The following is a 13,920-nucleotide window of genomic DNA, read 5'->3' as shown; positions in this document are numbered from 1 at the left end:
TTAGAATGCAAAGTGATCTTGATGAATTGCAGATATCTGAAAAAATAAAAGTCCTTTTCCATAGGGGAGGATCATTGCACCAGTATAAATACTGGGTGGAAATAGTTGTCTGATGGAGAGCCCTACAGAGCTAGATCTGTAGCTGTGCTGTACCATGTTGTTATGAAAGAAATACACCATACTGTATTTACAAAAAGGGAACGTTGCCTGTAATGAATCCTTCTGTTCTACTTTGCCATTTGTGAGGCCCTGATTTTGGTGCAGCAGTTTTAAGATCTGAAGGACAGCAGTGATGATAATGAGGAAGCCAATAAAAATAACTAGCAGAGGAAGGGAGCTCAGCATTAGAAAGTAAAGATGGGGGTGGAAATCATTTCAAGGTTACTGCAAACAGTGTTTAAAAGAAAATAAGAAACAGTGCTTGAACTCCAACAAGGAACTCTTGGGAATTTATTTCTAATGAAAAAGCTGGTTAAACATTAGGACTGATATATATATATATATATATATAGGGATATGGTGCAGTCTCCATCTTTTAAGATATATAAGTACAATAGTAAGTCCCTAATGTGTCAGATGCAGCTGTAGAAGATGCCTTTTTTTTTTTTTTTAAGAAAAAAGAAATTAAGAAAAAAAATTGTGGGATTAAGGAAATCTCACAAAACCAACTAAAACCTTATTCCTGGGTTTATCCAGTTTCACCATATTGTATTTTCATTCTGGAATAAAAATTATAAAGCTGAGTGACAGGAACCTTGTCATACATACTGTCCAGCTTCAGAATATAACATTCCAAAAGAAAATGTAAAGAAGTATTTCTGCATAAATCTCTTTTCCAATTTTAGTCACTTTTGGATTTGAATTTCAAGAAAGCATTTCTTTCGGCAGAGCATTAATAGTATCAGTTTCTGTTCATAAACCAGCATGTTTAAAAAGGCCATTATGCAATTTTTGTTGGCACAGACTACAGATTTAAAGCAGACTTCTCCCTTGAAACAAGATTTCATGCTTAAAGAAAAAGCCAGCCAAAAGTATACTGACTTGAAATCTGTTTTATTTCAAAATAGTATTTCCTGAAATTATTTCTTATGCATCGAATGCAAATTTTCTGTAACATTTTCGTATTTCACCTGTGTCACTTGAAGAACCATATTTTATTCTTAAAATGATACTTTAAAACTTGCTTAATTAATGCAAAGTAGTCAGAGGTCCTGATAAATCAGTTTGAATTCCTATTTAAATGTATTTGCATGTCTTCATTCAACTCAGTAAAGTAGGAGTAATTAATTCTAGTTAGCATGCAGTGTTTGTGTCGCTCATCAGCAGAAGAGGCTCAAGCTGCTTGGATTTTTATAATGATCTCAGTCCTATAAATATTTTCAGCCTAGTAATTTCTCCCATAAAAGGACTCCTTTGCATAATTACTTGATTTGTCATCGGAGAAGTTTCTATGTTGTAAAAGTTAACTTGACCAAATTTTAAAAAGATGAATTCAGAAGGCAGCCAGTAGGCCATCAGGCATTCAATAAAGCCTATTTTGTGAGTGTATATATAGATTTAAAGCAAAATACAAACATTTGAAGAAGACAAGGGGAAAAAAAAAGTTTTGTCAGATGTGTCGTTGTGTTTTCTTTGGTTGGTTGTTTGAAAGATGTGTTTTTAAGTTGATTTTTTTTTTTTTTTAAATCTGCTTTGTCTTATGTTGTTGTGTCATAACTAATTAACTTTGTGAAAGTGCTTCATTGCATGTCTTATTAACCCTTCCTATGTTCATTCTCTCCTGACTTAAAAGCATAATCCATTAGAATTTAATCCTGATGGCTTGAAGAAGGCTGCTGTTCAGAAAGCCCTAAAGGTAAAATTCATGTAGTTGTCCATTTCAGGTCACGAAAGTAATTGAAAATTCACAAATGCCTGCATCACTTCTCTTCCAACAGGTGATGGAATTTCTGTTGCCAGATATGTATTTAGTACAGTTCCATTTTACTTAAATTTGGTTTAAAGAAGCAGTCAAGACACTGGTAATATATAGCAGTTTGGGATAATTGGAGTTTTAGATCAGTTGAGTCAAGTATAGACTGCTTTAGAAATCGAGGGAAAAATTGTAATGAGAACAAATTTGAAATAGTAACTAAAGAACAAAGCTGATAGGAAAGCTGACATCTTTTACATATACTGAGTGACACTTTATTGGTCAGCTCTGAATGACTAACCAATAAAAATCAATCTGACATGTTTTGAAATAACTTCATTTCTCCTAAATATTTTTAGAGGGCTTTACATGCTCTATAAATTTAACCTAGCTTTTTGATATGGAAAACATAGAGTTGAGAGGCAAATTTAGACAGCTCAAGCCAAATTCTGAGCAAATCCATCTATGGCAGGTGGTAGAGGTGCATTATACATGTCTGTTCATATTGTTTCCTACTTAGCATGAATTGAAATAATTTCTATTAACATTTAGCATAAGCAACAAGGTCTTTTTGTCAACTTCTGTAGTTTTATCATTTTATGAAGAAAAGGAAGTTTCAGGGACCTTTTTATGGACAAAGAAAAAATTAAACCAGCTTCACCTACCATTTTTAAACACCGTTACTTGGAGTGTAGTCAGACCTCTGATTCTTAAACCTTTGTGTTCTGTTATCCTTGAGAGATAAATATTTTCAATTAGAAATTATGAAGAAAAGAAATGCGTCATTCAACCAAGAAAGGAGTACTTTCCTAGCAGATTTTTTTTCTAAAGGAAAGTATGGTTATAAGCAGAGTGTCACATCAAAGTCAAATAGCATTAGTGGAAGTAAGAGGCCCTAAATGTAATTTATATAAAGAAATATCTAAAATGGGCATATACTTAAATTAAAATAAAAAATATCCGAATCATTTGGTTGTAATTGTGACCTTACATGCATTAAATAGATTTCAACTAACTTTCTGTTTTCATATGTGATCTGTACAATTTCTTACATGGTAAAATTCAACATATATTATTAACCATGTATACTATACTTCCTAGGTCTTGTAAAGTGTATTAACATCTGTTTGAGATGATTAACTTTCATGTCTAACTTTCCTTTCTGACTTAAACTTTTGTTAGGTTAAATTAAAGCTTGTGAAAGAAACCTCTAGTTGGGAATGTTCCTCTGTGTGTATGATTTGTTTCTAAATTGATGTTTATTTCCACAGCTTGATGTAATGCTATACAGCTGGTGAGCAAGGCTCAGATATGGCAGATGGTCGAGTCTCTAATAAAAGACTATTTGGTAAACTGTAAAAATATACCTCAGGTACATTATAGTGCATCTTCTTTCTCCCCAGACTGAAAAGGGGGAATATCAATGTTCTGATATTACGTACAATTTAATAATACTACTGCAATGTGAATAAAGAGAGCTTCTGAGTTTGTGCTTTCTCCATATCCCATCTGCTTGCAGTAGTTGGATGCCTTCATGTTAATGCGTTCACCAGTTGCTAGCCAGTCTGTCATTCAAGCCTGTTGAATAAAAATATTGAGAATAATAGAGAAGCCTCTAGTAGAAAACATTATGTGTACTTTTAAGATACAAGTATTAAAGTTTCAGAGGAGAGAGATTTTGCTTTATTTTGAAGGCAAAGGTTTTGCTTTCTCTTTATCAGTCAGGAAAGAAAATAAACAGCAACCCCAACCCACTTGTTTTGCTGTCAGTTGGACACAAGGCACAGGAAAGTAAGGTAAGTTCCTACTCTTTATACTTGGCTCTATCTGCAAATATTTGGTGGCTCTTTGTTCCTGGTGCTGGCTTTCAAGCCATTGAGCATACCCACTGCATTAGAAGTTACCACCAGAACTGAAATTGCTAACAGGAAGCCAGGGATTGAATGGTTGCTTACTCAGTTTTAATTGTCTGTGAGTAGAGACCGGATTTTTAACTATTTGTAGATGTCCTTCCAGTAGGTTCTGATCTTCAACTGGTATTCCTGCAGTAGTGATTATACAGATAATACTGTAGGCAAACTGTAGGCTTCAAAATACTGGTCATGATTTGAAAGTTTACAGAATAGAGTTAGAGAAGTGCCCAGGTCAAAAGAGATCATTGAAGGTCATCTGCTTGAACCTTCTGTTCAAAGTGGGACCTTAGATGAGCCAAAGGCTGGGTAGCTCTCAGGAACTTGTAGTTTAGCCATGCTACTTCATTGTTACATCTGCTTCTTTTTCTGCTTGGACATGTGGACCACTTCTGTGCTTTGAGGAGGCTGTTTTCTATCCTCCTGAGCTCCTTTGCCCTCCAATGTAGACAGTTGTGGAATGTCTTCCTACAGTTCCTAGAGCAAGTTGAAGTCTGCTTTTCTGAATTCCAAAGATTTTATTCAGCTGTTATTTTCTGCACACCGTTCAGCATCTTAAGCTTTGTGATCTTATGGTCACTATGGCCAAGGCTGCTGTTAATAGTCAAGATCTGTAAACTGATATTCCTCTTTTATAAATTGTAGATTCAGAAGAGCACCACTCTTAGTCAACACATCCAATGATTGAAAGCAACCATATGTCAAAACATATTCTATTAAATGTCCTGTGTATAATTTTACAGGTGAAATTATATCCACCTTGGTAGATCCCACTTGCTCTTTGTTTAAATATGTCAGATGTCAGGTTTCAGATGTAAATTTTGCAATGAGAAAATGAAAAATGTACTTGGGGCTTGACATCAAGACAGAAACATTTTTATCATTTGTATGCTTCATGTTCTCTAACTCTAGATTCGATACAAGACCAATGAACCAGTATGGGAGGAAAACTTTACTTTCTTTGTACACAATCCCAAAAGACAAGATCTTGAAGTTGAGGTATGTTGTCTCACTCTTTAAATACTTTTCTAAGACATTTCAGTAGTGACATTACAGCATTACAGACTGTTTTGAAATGAGACTGAATATATTGTGAACATCATTAAAAATGGTAAAGCATTTTTTAAGCCCAGGCTATGAAATGTTTATTTTTGTGTACTGCTAAAGGAAGGAAGACTGTAAGTGGTCACTCAACAGGTCATTGTCTTACTTAAAAAAAAAAAAAAAAAAGTAAGTCTAGAACTTAATTTTTAGCAGAAATTGCTGTTATCTTTGTCTAATTCTGTTTCCTCTCTCATCTCACAGAGGTCTGTAAGATACTGAATTGTAAATAAGGACTGTTCTAGTTACTATTTCTCTAACAGTTGTTGGAATTCATTTTCAGAAAAGGCAGTTTGGAAATGGTTATTTTGATCAAGGGCTAGGTAGAGTGTAGCTATGATGGTTGGTTTTCTGTTTGACTTTTGCTGTAGAAGATTGGGATGAAGAAACAAGGCATTGAGTATATTTCCTATTTCCTTCTTCAATGTAAAATGACCTTATGATTAGGGAAATTTAATTTAAGAATACATTTGATACGTACGTTGGAATTTTTTGTTTTTTAAAAAAAACTGTAATTTCCTTTTCTTTCTCAGAATTCTTAACAAGTCACTTAGCTTCTGTGTTACTTCAGGTGCGGGATGAACAGCACCAATGTTCCTTGGGGAACTTCAAGCTGCCTCTGAGCCAGTTGCTGGAGAGTGAAGATTTAACTATGCATCAGAGGTTCCACCTGAGCAACTCTGGCCCAAACAGCACTATAAACATGAAGATTGCACTCAGGGTACTCTAAACTTTACCTGTTATAAATATATCTGAAAGCATACTTAAGACTATTATGACTTCTGATTTCCAGATTTATGAAGAGGCTTCATTGGGTGTTACAATACCAGATACCTGTAGTTGTGGAAGTGCTATTGAGTACATAAAGATAGCCACTAGTTTAAATATATTGTATTTAAAAACCAGAAAATTCTCTGAACAAAACAGTAATCAGGAGCATTAAGACTGAGGTTCCCCCATGGTTTTAGATTTGGATATCATGTTTAGAGTCAGAATTCCTTCAAGTCTTGTATGACTGCATCACAAGTGTACAAGAGCTACACAGCTACAGATCAGTGAAATGTGCTTTGTCTCATAGAAATGGACGTCAGGTAGTAATTGTTTAAAAAGAATAAATTTTATAGGGGAAGAAAGTACCTTCACAGTAGTGGAAAAATTCAGACCAACTTCCAAGCAGACAAGAGTTCTGAAGGTAAAACTTGCATACCTGAAAGTTAGTCTTTTTCCTCAGCTAAATTATTTGGTTTAATAAGGTGCACCTTCTTGCAAACACTGTCAAACTTCTGTTAACTTCTATTTTCCGTTATTTTATAAAGCACTTGTCTTACTTTTTTAATGATTTACTTGTTATTAATAAATTCAGATAACCTATTAGAGAGAACTGAGAAGAACTTGCGATAGAAGATTTAATTTCAGAATATTAGAAGAAAAAATTATGGAATACATTTCCTGGTGGCTAGACCTGCAAAGGGAATATCACTTGCAAGAAGTGTGTAGAGTATGGGAAGGGCATGATGAGGACAGTAGTTCTAAATGAATGGAGAATTTCACATTGCTTTATGGTTACTGCAGTTGCCACAAATAAGATGGTGCTGTGTTTTGCTATGCAAACAATTTCCTATTGTAGAGTGAATGAATATAAGTGTGAATACTTTTGGTCTTGCATTAGTATCTGAACTTAACTTGTTGCCAAGTAGTACCTCTGTTCTACGTATTTCTTGCTGGTTTTTATCCTGGAAAATAGTAATATTATATGTATTTTTACTGTATCTAGGTCCTTTCTCTTGAAAAGCAAGCACGATCTCCAGATCATCAACACTCAGCCCAAGTAAAAAGGCCATCCCTTTCCAAAGATGCAAGAAAATCATCTTTTAAGCCTCAGGTTCCAGTCTCACCACCACCTGATTCAAACAAACCTGTTCCAGCTTCCCCAGTGACTGATAGTGATAAAAAGACTGATACAGCTGAGAAAAGTCATCCTTCTAATGCCAGCCCTCAGTGGCCAACAGATCTCAGCCGAAGCTCCTCCAGTCTTCCTGCCTCTAGCTTCTCTTATTCTCCCAGCCACCTCTCAGTCAAAGAACCCACTCCTAGCATAGCTTCAGACATATCTCTGCCTATTGCCACGCAGGAGCTACGACAAAGACTACGTCAGCTTGAAAAGTATGGTGTTAATAACTATTTTGCCATATATCTAAGCTGATTTATAAAAAAACATCATCAGTGCAGCCAAAGAAGGAGTGCTTAGTTTGTGTTTCAGTTATATTTTTTTCTATTGCAGTTTGAGCCTGTTATCTGAAAAGCACTCACTGTGATTTTCTGCTTCCTCCTGGTACCTGACTTAGACTCTGCAATTAGAAGTTACCTCACCACTACAGTGATCTGCAAGCTAAAGTTCTTGTAGCTGTACTGTATAGTGCTAAGAACAGTGGAATGGCAAGAGGGAAGGGTATTTTTCAATACAATATAATGACTTTCATGGCAACAGTTGCCTGTTTCACCACTGAATCCTATTAGTCTTAGTATTAAGCCAATTAAGCTGAAGATATCCCTCAGAGGGGTAGTTGACTGTAAAGAATTTTAAATTAATAGACATCTACTATTCAGCTAATGAGGATTGCAGCAGCCATGCTTTCTTAGATTCTCTTGATCTTTTTTTTTTTTTTTCACTTGCCTCAACAGGCAGCTATACCTGCCAGTGAAGATAGCTGAGAAGTCATCCCACTCTCAGTAGGAGAATGGAAACCATTAATTCTCTATTCATGTAGCTTCCCTGAGGATGTAGAGAGACTGACTTGTTTAGTTTAAGGGATTGAACCAATTTCTCCTTTTCTCTGTTGGAGTTCATAGAATCGATGGAGTAATATGGGTTAGAAGAAATCTCTGGAGCTTGGTCAGACCTCTGATGAGAGCAAATCCCACTTTAAAGTTAGATCAGGTTTCTTGGGCAATGGCCAGACAAGTTTTAAATACTTCCAAGGATGGAGTATTAATTAAATTTCCACAGCAATTCAGGTGCTTAACCATTCCACTATGAAAACATTTTTTTTACTTCCAATTGGAACGTCTCACTCAGTCTTTTCTATAATGTCTAAGTACTGAAAGACTGCAAATGAATCTGCTGTTGGCCTTCTCTTCAGTCTGTACAAACCCATCTCCTTTACCATCTGTTCTTGTGCTCCAGTTTCCATTTATCTTTATGGTTTCCTTGTCTTCAGTTAGTCTCTCTTCTGACCCAGAACTGGGTTAGACTTTGTCAATCGTGATAAATCTTGAAATACTTTTCCTTATTTAATACACAAATTTCACACTTTCTCATTTGATGAGTGGTAAAGCCACAGCTAAGGAGGGCCTTTACTGCAGGCCCTATGTGTTTAAGTGGTCTAAATAAAAAAATTTATATTTCTTGATTTAACTAAGAAAATAATAAACTGAAATGCTTCATGCTAGTTTTTAAAGGGAATGACTTGGGAATTTTAACTGAACATTCTGCAATCACTTTGTAGTAGCTTTTCACAAAGGAGGCACATCTCTCCCTTGAAATAAGCATATTCATCAGATAGCTGAGAACTGCTAAGCATGCCATCTACTGTCCTGTGTGAAATGAGCAAACTGAATTAATTGGCGCTTTTTTTTTAAACAGACATTCTTAAGATGGTGCTTTCTTTTTCTTTAAGCAATACTTTTTGTTTAAGCAATACCTTTTATCTAAGCAATATTTAGTGTGGCATGAGCTACAGAAAAGTAAGATGACTGTATTTGTACTGTGATACGAGTTTTTAAGTGGGTTTAAGAATCACTGTTTTAAGCCAAGAACATTTGTATTTCTGCATTAGAGAATTCAGAAAAGAATGACATGGTCTTCTAAAGGAGCTAAAGGAAAGAAAGTGATGAAGATGATGATACACTCCTGTGACAATTTGTGTGTCCTGTCTTGCACATTAATCTATCGAAAAGTTAAATGGATAGTACATGATTCCTGGAAACACAACTTCACATGTATTTCAGTTAGTTGTTTAAGTATACATTTTAAGAGCTAAGTGTAAAGTTCTGTTTTTTTTCCTGCAGTGGAACAACTCTGGGGCAGTCTCCATTAGGACAGATTCAGCTAACAATTCGTCATAGTTCCCAAAGAAACAAACTGATTGTGGTAGTGCATTCCTGCAGGTAAACATGAAATACCAAATTCTATTTCTACACACATCTCTTTGTAAACTTTTTCAGATGTTGACTTATTCCCTTAAATTGCTTCATTCCCTGGATGATCTTTGTCATATTTAAAATTACATACCCATTAATTATAATTGTATGGAAATACCAAAACATGGAGATCTATACTCAGAATTAGTAAATGCTGTGTTTAAGATTTTGCTGTGATTTTGTATTTACATATTGTGTCTCTGTATGATTTTAAATGAATAGAGATTCATTTAGAATTCGTCCAGATTTTTATCAGCAGTGTGTGAAAGCCATCCTTAAGAGACTGAATTTTGAATTGGAATGAAAAAAATGCCTGAATTTGGAAGTGACATCTAAATTTTGAATTAGAATGTAAGAAACGTTGGATTCCCATCTCTGCTGGCTGCTTACTCTCTGATCTTCTACAAGTCACTGCTTGGGATTTTTTTCGGTTTTCCTTTCCAGTGCTGTTATCTATGTGCTTTATCCCACAGCTGATTCATGTACTGTATTAAGAGATAGTAGTGTAGAAATTTCATCCAGCAATGTCTCATTTATTTTCCTTGTTCTGTTTGTTTTTCACTGATCACAGAAATCTCATCGCGTTTTCAGAAGAAGGATCCGATCCATATGTGCGAATGTATTTGTTGCCTGATAAGAGACGATCAGGAAGAAGAAAAACACACGTATCAAAGAAGACATTAAACCCAGTGTTTGATCAAATGTATGTTCGAAACTACATAGAGTAATTTCGTTTATATTGCATAATTACAAAGCTGTCAAATCAAGGTTTCTCAGCTTACCCAAGTAGTGTGCCGCTGAAACTCCTACTTGTCACCACCAGACTCACTTGTGCCTTTCTCATCTGCTATAAGAGCTTTTCCCATCCTCTTTTTCTCTGTTACCATTATAGCCTTTTTCACTCAATTACCAGCCCCTTCTGTCTTCTTTTCTGCCTTGTCCCATGTAAATTATATCCCCTTTGTGCTGGTAGCTAAGAATCAGTGTGCAGTCTTTGGTCAGAACATCAGTGCCTTTTAGCAGGGCAGTGCTGGTATCCCTGCCAGGAATCGTGTTGATTCCCAGTGTCCAATTGCCTGGCTGATTGATGCTGCCCCCTTGGTGTAGGACTGGCGAGCCAGTGTCTAAGAATGATGAAATTGCTCAACCCGTCCCCTTGGTGGCACTTCTCAGTGTTCAGGGAGTCTGGAAGTTTTCTTGTAGGCTATATTCTGGCCTGTAGGTTGGACGTTTTGTAAGCTTGTTCCACCTTTTGTTCCATAAGAATCCCTACCTTTGTACTTGGGTTTTGTATGGAAGTTTCTCTCCCTTTCCTCCCCCACCCATTGCTTTTCAATAAAGAACATCTTTCTGTACAAAAGGTTAATTTGGGCAAAACAACCCTTCAGTCCATTCTGTCCACTAGAATTCTGTACATCATTAGAAGCTCTAGTAGGTTTTCCTGGTAGTGTAGCTCTTTCCTATTAGTTCCAGTTAATAGACTTGTTTACTGTGCCTTTCCAAGTAAAATGTTGTTCAAAGCAATAAAGCTGTTTGAGATCTGTAGTGACAAATAGATGCAGATTGTGGTATAATTTCTCACTTTCTGCAAGTTTTACAATGAGTAAACAAACTGTGATTTTCCCTAAAAGTTGGCAGGTTTCCTTGCTGTGCCAGGAAGGAAAAGGAGCTCTCGTTCTAGAGAATTGAGGATCAGTAAGGCTGACCCCTCTTACTCTTTGGATAATAGTAATACTGATCTGCCAGGATAGCAGGATTCCTCATTCTCCTCTCTTTTCTGTAGAGTCAGTGGTTAACATTTTACATGTTTGGTTTGGCTTTTCTTTGTTTCAGCAGTGGCCTCTAGAGACCTGTCCTGGTTTGGGCCAGGATAAAGGTGATTTTTCTGAGTTAATGTTATGGTAGCAGCCCCTTCTGTCCAGCATCGGAGTAACCAAGAGAGAAGTGGTTCACCTGAAAAACGGCTGTAGTCTTTTCTCAGAGTACGCAAGTCTCTCATGGAATAGGACTGAGCAGATTCTGAGTCCGAGTCCTCCTCAGATGACTCTGCTTTAGAGTCTCTTCTAGCTGCTCTGCGAGGAGAGGCAGTATCCTCTATCTCCTCTATCACTTGGTCGTCTCCTTCAGACTTGGAGGGGTGAAGGCTCGTTTCTGATTTCCATTGTTTTACTTTCCTCCTAGTTACAGGGGCAACAAGTAGCTGTGTGGGCTGAGGGGGAGAGGCTGTGGTATCTGCAGCAGTAGCAGCAGCAGGGCTCGTTTTCTGAGCAGCAGCAGTGTCCATGGGGGTAGAGACAGGAGCTGCAGCTGTAGCAGAAACACTGGCAACGCTGGCCGGCCTTATCTGAGTTGTGCCCTTGTGTGAGGGGGGGCGAGAGGCGGCTGCAGAAGCAGGAGCAGGGGTGCTCTCTGCACGAGGAGCAGCTCTCACTCTACGGACAACAACTCTCGGCCTCCGTAAAGGCATGCTCACCCTCATTACTGTGGTTTTTCTATTACCCCTCACCAATATATGGGTAAAATTAACAATACCCACGAGAAGATTGAGAAATGAAATGCTATTGTTACTGAAATCTGGGGGAGTCAGCCCAAAATACGATGAAATAGTATAATTTCCCAAATTAAAACTGGGAGTGTAATTACCAATCAAATTGTGTACCTCTGTACGAAACACTACTACACAACGCACCATTATATATATCAGTATTGCGGACCATATCGCAACAATGGTTTGTACGCAGCCCTTACGAAAAATAAACCACAAAGTAGCAGCAATTCCAGCTGCAAAAAGACAAATTGCGTACCCTAAATACCAAAGGTACGGAATGATTGGCTTAATCTCCAACCCTGTGAAGTTTCCAAGGAACAAGATCTGATTCCAGCTCAGCAATGCCATTTTTTTCTGCTGGAGTTGGAACTCAAACTATTCAGGCAAATTAGTAGAAATTTAAATTGGACTCGAGCCAATTAGCTCGGGCCCCACGTTGGGCGCCAATAAATCTGTCACGGTTTAACACTGGCCCGGCGATTAAACCGGGTGACAGATGCTCTCTATTAATTTCTCTCTCCTCCTTGATAAGAAAGGAGAGAGAATAAGGGAGAGAGACTTATGGGTTGGAGGCTAAACCAATCAACTTTAATGAAACAATAATGGTAAATAGGAAAAAAAAGAAAAATGCTATATATATATATATATATACACAAATATACAGGAAAATGAATATCAGAGTCCTTCCCCCTTTTCCCCCAACAGTTCTCACACAAGCCGGGTGAAGGCAGGCAGGCAAGCAACTGGGCAGCAGGCAGGGCAGCAGGCGGGCAAACGGACTGGGTGGGATCCTTCCAAGATGCCGGGTGAAGGCAGGCAGGCAGGCAACCGGGCAGCAGGCAGGGCAGCAGGCAGGGCAGCAGGCAGGGCAGCAGGCAGGGCAGCAGGCAGGGCAGCAGGCAGGCAACCAGGCAGGGCAGCAAGCAGGGCCACAAGCAGCCAGCCAGGGAGGCAACCAGGAGCTTCTGCTGGTCTTTTATAGTGCCACAGGTGAGACCAATTGGCTGTTAAGGGGGGTGGTACCCAGCACTTCTGCTGATGATCTCAGGTGAGGCCGATCAGCTGGTAAGGGTGTGGCTCAGTCCTCGAGATCCCCCAACTCCATACCGAGGACGACGCACATGGGATGGAATACTCCATTTGAGAAACTTGCTGTCAACCCCAGCAAGTTCAACCATCGACAAGAAACTCAGAAAAATCACCTTTATCCTGGCCCAAACCAGGACAAGACCAAAGGTAATAAAAGGCTGAAAAATGTGCTGTTGATCATAGTATTGAAAAAAATGTTAGGCAAAATGGTTTGGGTTTTTTTCTTCATTTATCTCAGACCTCATTTTTTGTTTGGGGAGGGGGATGTTTTGGTTATGATTTGAATTGTTGTTTAGCTGTAGAAGCTGAACTTGCACTTCAGGTACAGAATTCTCTCTAAAGCATCACTTTGCCTGTCAGATTTGATTTCAGTGTTTCCCTGCCTGAAGTACAGAGAAGAACACTGGATGTAGCAGTGAAGAACAGTGGTGGTTTCCTATCCAAAGATAAAGGGCTGCTTGGCAAAGTAAGTTGACAACAAGCAAATGCTGTTCATAGAGCTTGTTACTATATAGGGCTAAAATCCTCTTGTGATATGAGCTTTTTTTAGTGTTGACTGAAGGACCTTATTCAGGTTCAAAGTTTTAAAATAATATGGCTTAGATGTCAAGCTCCAGTAAGAGAGGCAACAAACATCAAAAGATGAGGCAGTAATCTCTTCTAGAAAATGGTAAGTACTATAGCTCTAAGTAACAGAAGAAACTTGCATGTCAGACCTCTTAATCATACAAAGATAGAAGATAACCAGTAGAAAACAGGTAGTATCTCAGCAAATATTTAGACAAAACTTGAAAGACAAGCAAAAGTACTTAGAGAAGTACACACAACAAAAGTGTATGTTTGGTAATTAAAATTCCAGGTTATAAAATCTGTAAGAACTGATCCTGCAGATATTTCCAATGCCAAAACTAGCCATTGTGTTCTGTAGGCATTCATTAAATCCCTCTATTTCCTACACATGTGATTTGGAGCATGCAAAAAGGAATAGTAAATTCCTACACCCCTGTAAATGGCTATGTTTAAGCTCTGTAAAGAGGATGAGAGATACCAGAATCATGGCCAGTTCATGGTGAACAGTGTTTTTATTTTTCCTGTTACCAGGAAGGTTGTTAGCATAAACACAGCTGATTGCCATTGCCAAAATATGTCATGTTCAAAAT

The 13,920-nt window shown here is 37.8% G+C and overlaps 1 protein-coding gene across 4 annotated transcripts in view; it reads left to right on the top strand.

Moving 5' to 3' along the window:
* ESYT2 (extended synaptotagmin 2) overlaps positions 1-13,920 on the top strand; it is a 75,043-nt gene that overhangs the window by 57,503 nt on the left and 3,620 nt on the right. For 2 of the 4 annotated variants that reach the window (XM_071734757.1, XM_071734755.1), the window contains 8 exons: positions 1,793-1,855; positions 3,634-3,708; positions 4,735-4,821; positions 5,495-5,644; positions 6,698-7,086; positions 8,992-9,090; positions 9,695-9,826; positions 13,121-13,226. In XM_071734757.1, coding sequence (XP_071590858.1) covers positions 1,793-1,855; positions 3,634-3,708; positions 4,735-4,821; positions 5,495-5,644; positions 6,698-7,086; positions 8,992-9,090; positions 9,695-9,826; positions 13,121-13,226 — 1,101 coding nt within the window. The remainder of the gene's footprint in view (positions 1-1,792; positions 1,856-3,633; positions 3,709-4,734; positions 4,822-5,494; positions 5,645-6,697; positions 7,087-8,991; positions 9,091-9,694; positions 9,827-13,120; positions 13,227-13,920) is intronic. The other 2 variants (XM_071734756.1, XM_071734754.1) reach the window with 1 other exon arrangement.

The sequence above is a fragment of the Heliangelus exortis genome, chromosome 2, assembly GCF_036169615.1.
Source record: "Heliangelus exortis chromosome 2, bHelExo1.hap1, whole genome shotgun sequence".
In the NCBI taxonomy this organism is placed as follows: domain Eukaryota; kingdom Metazoa; phylum Chordata; class Aves; order Apodiformes; family Trochilidae; genus Heliangelus; species Heliangelus exortis.
The sequence above is the reverse complement of the archived record's forward strand: the minus strand, read 5'-3'. Positions and strand labels throughout refer to the sequence as shown.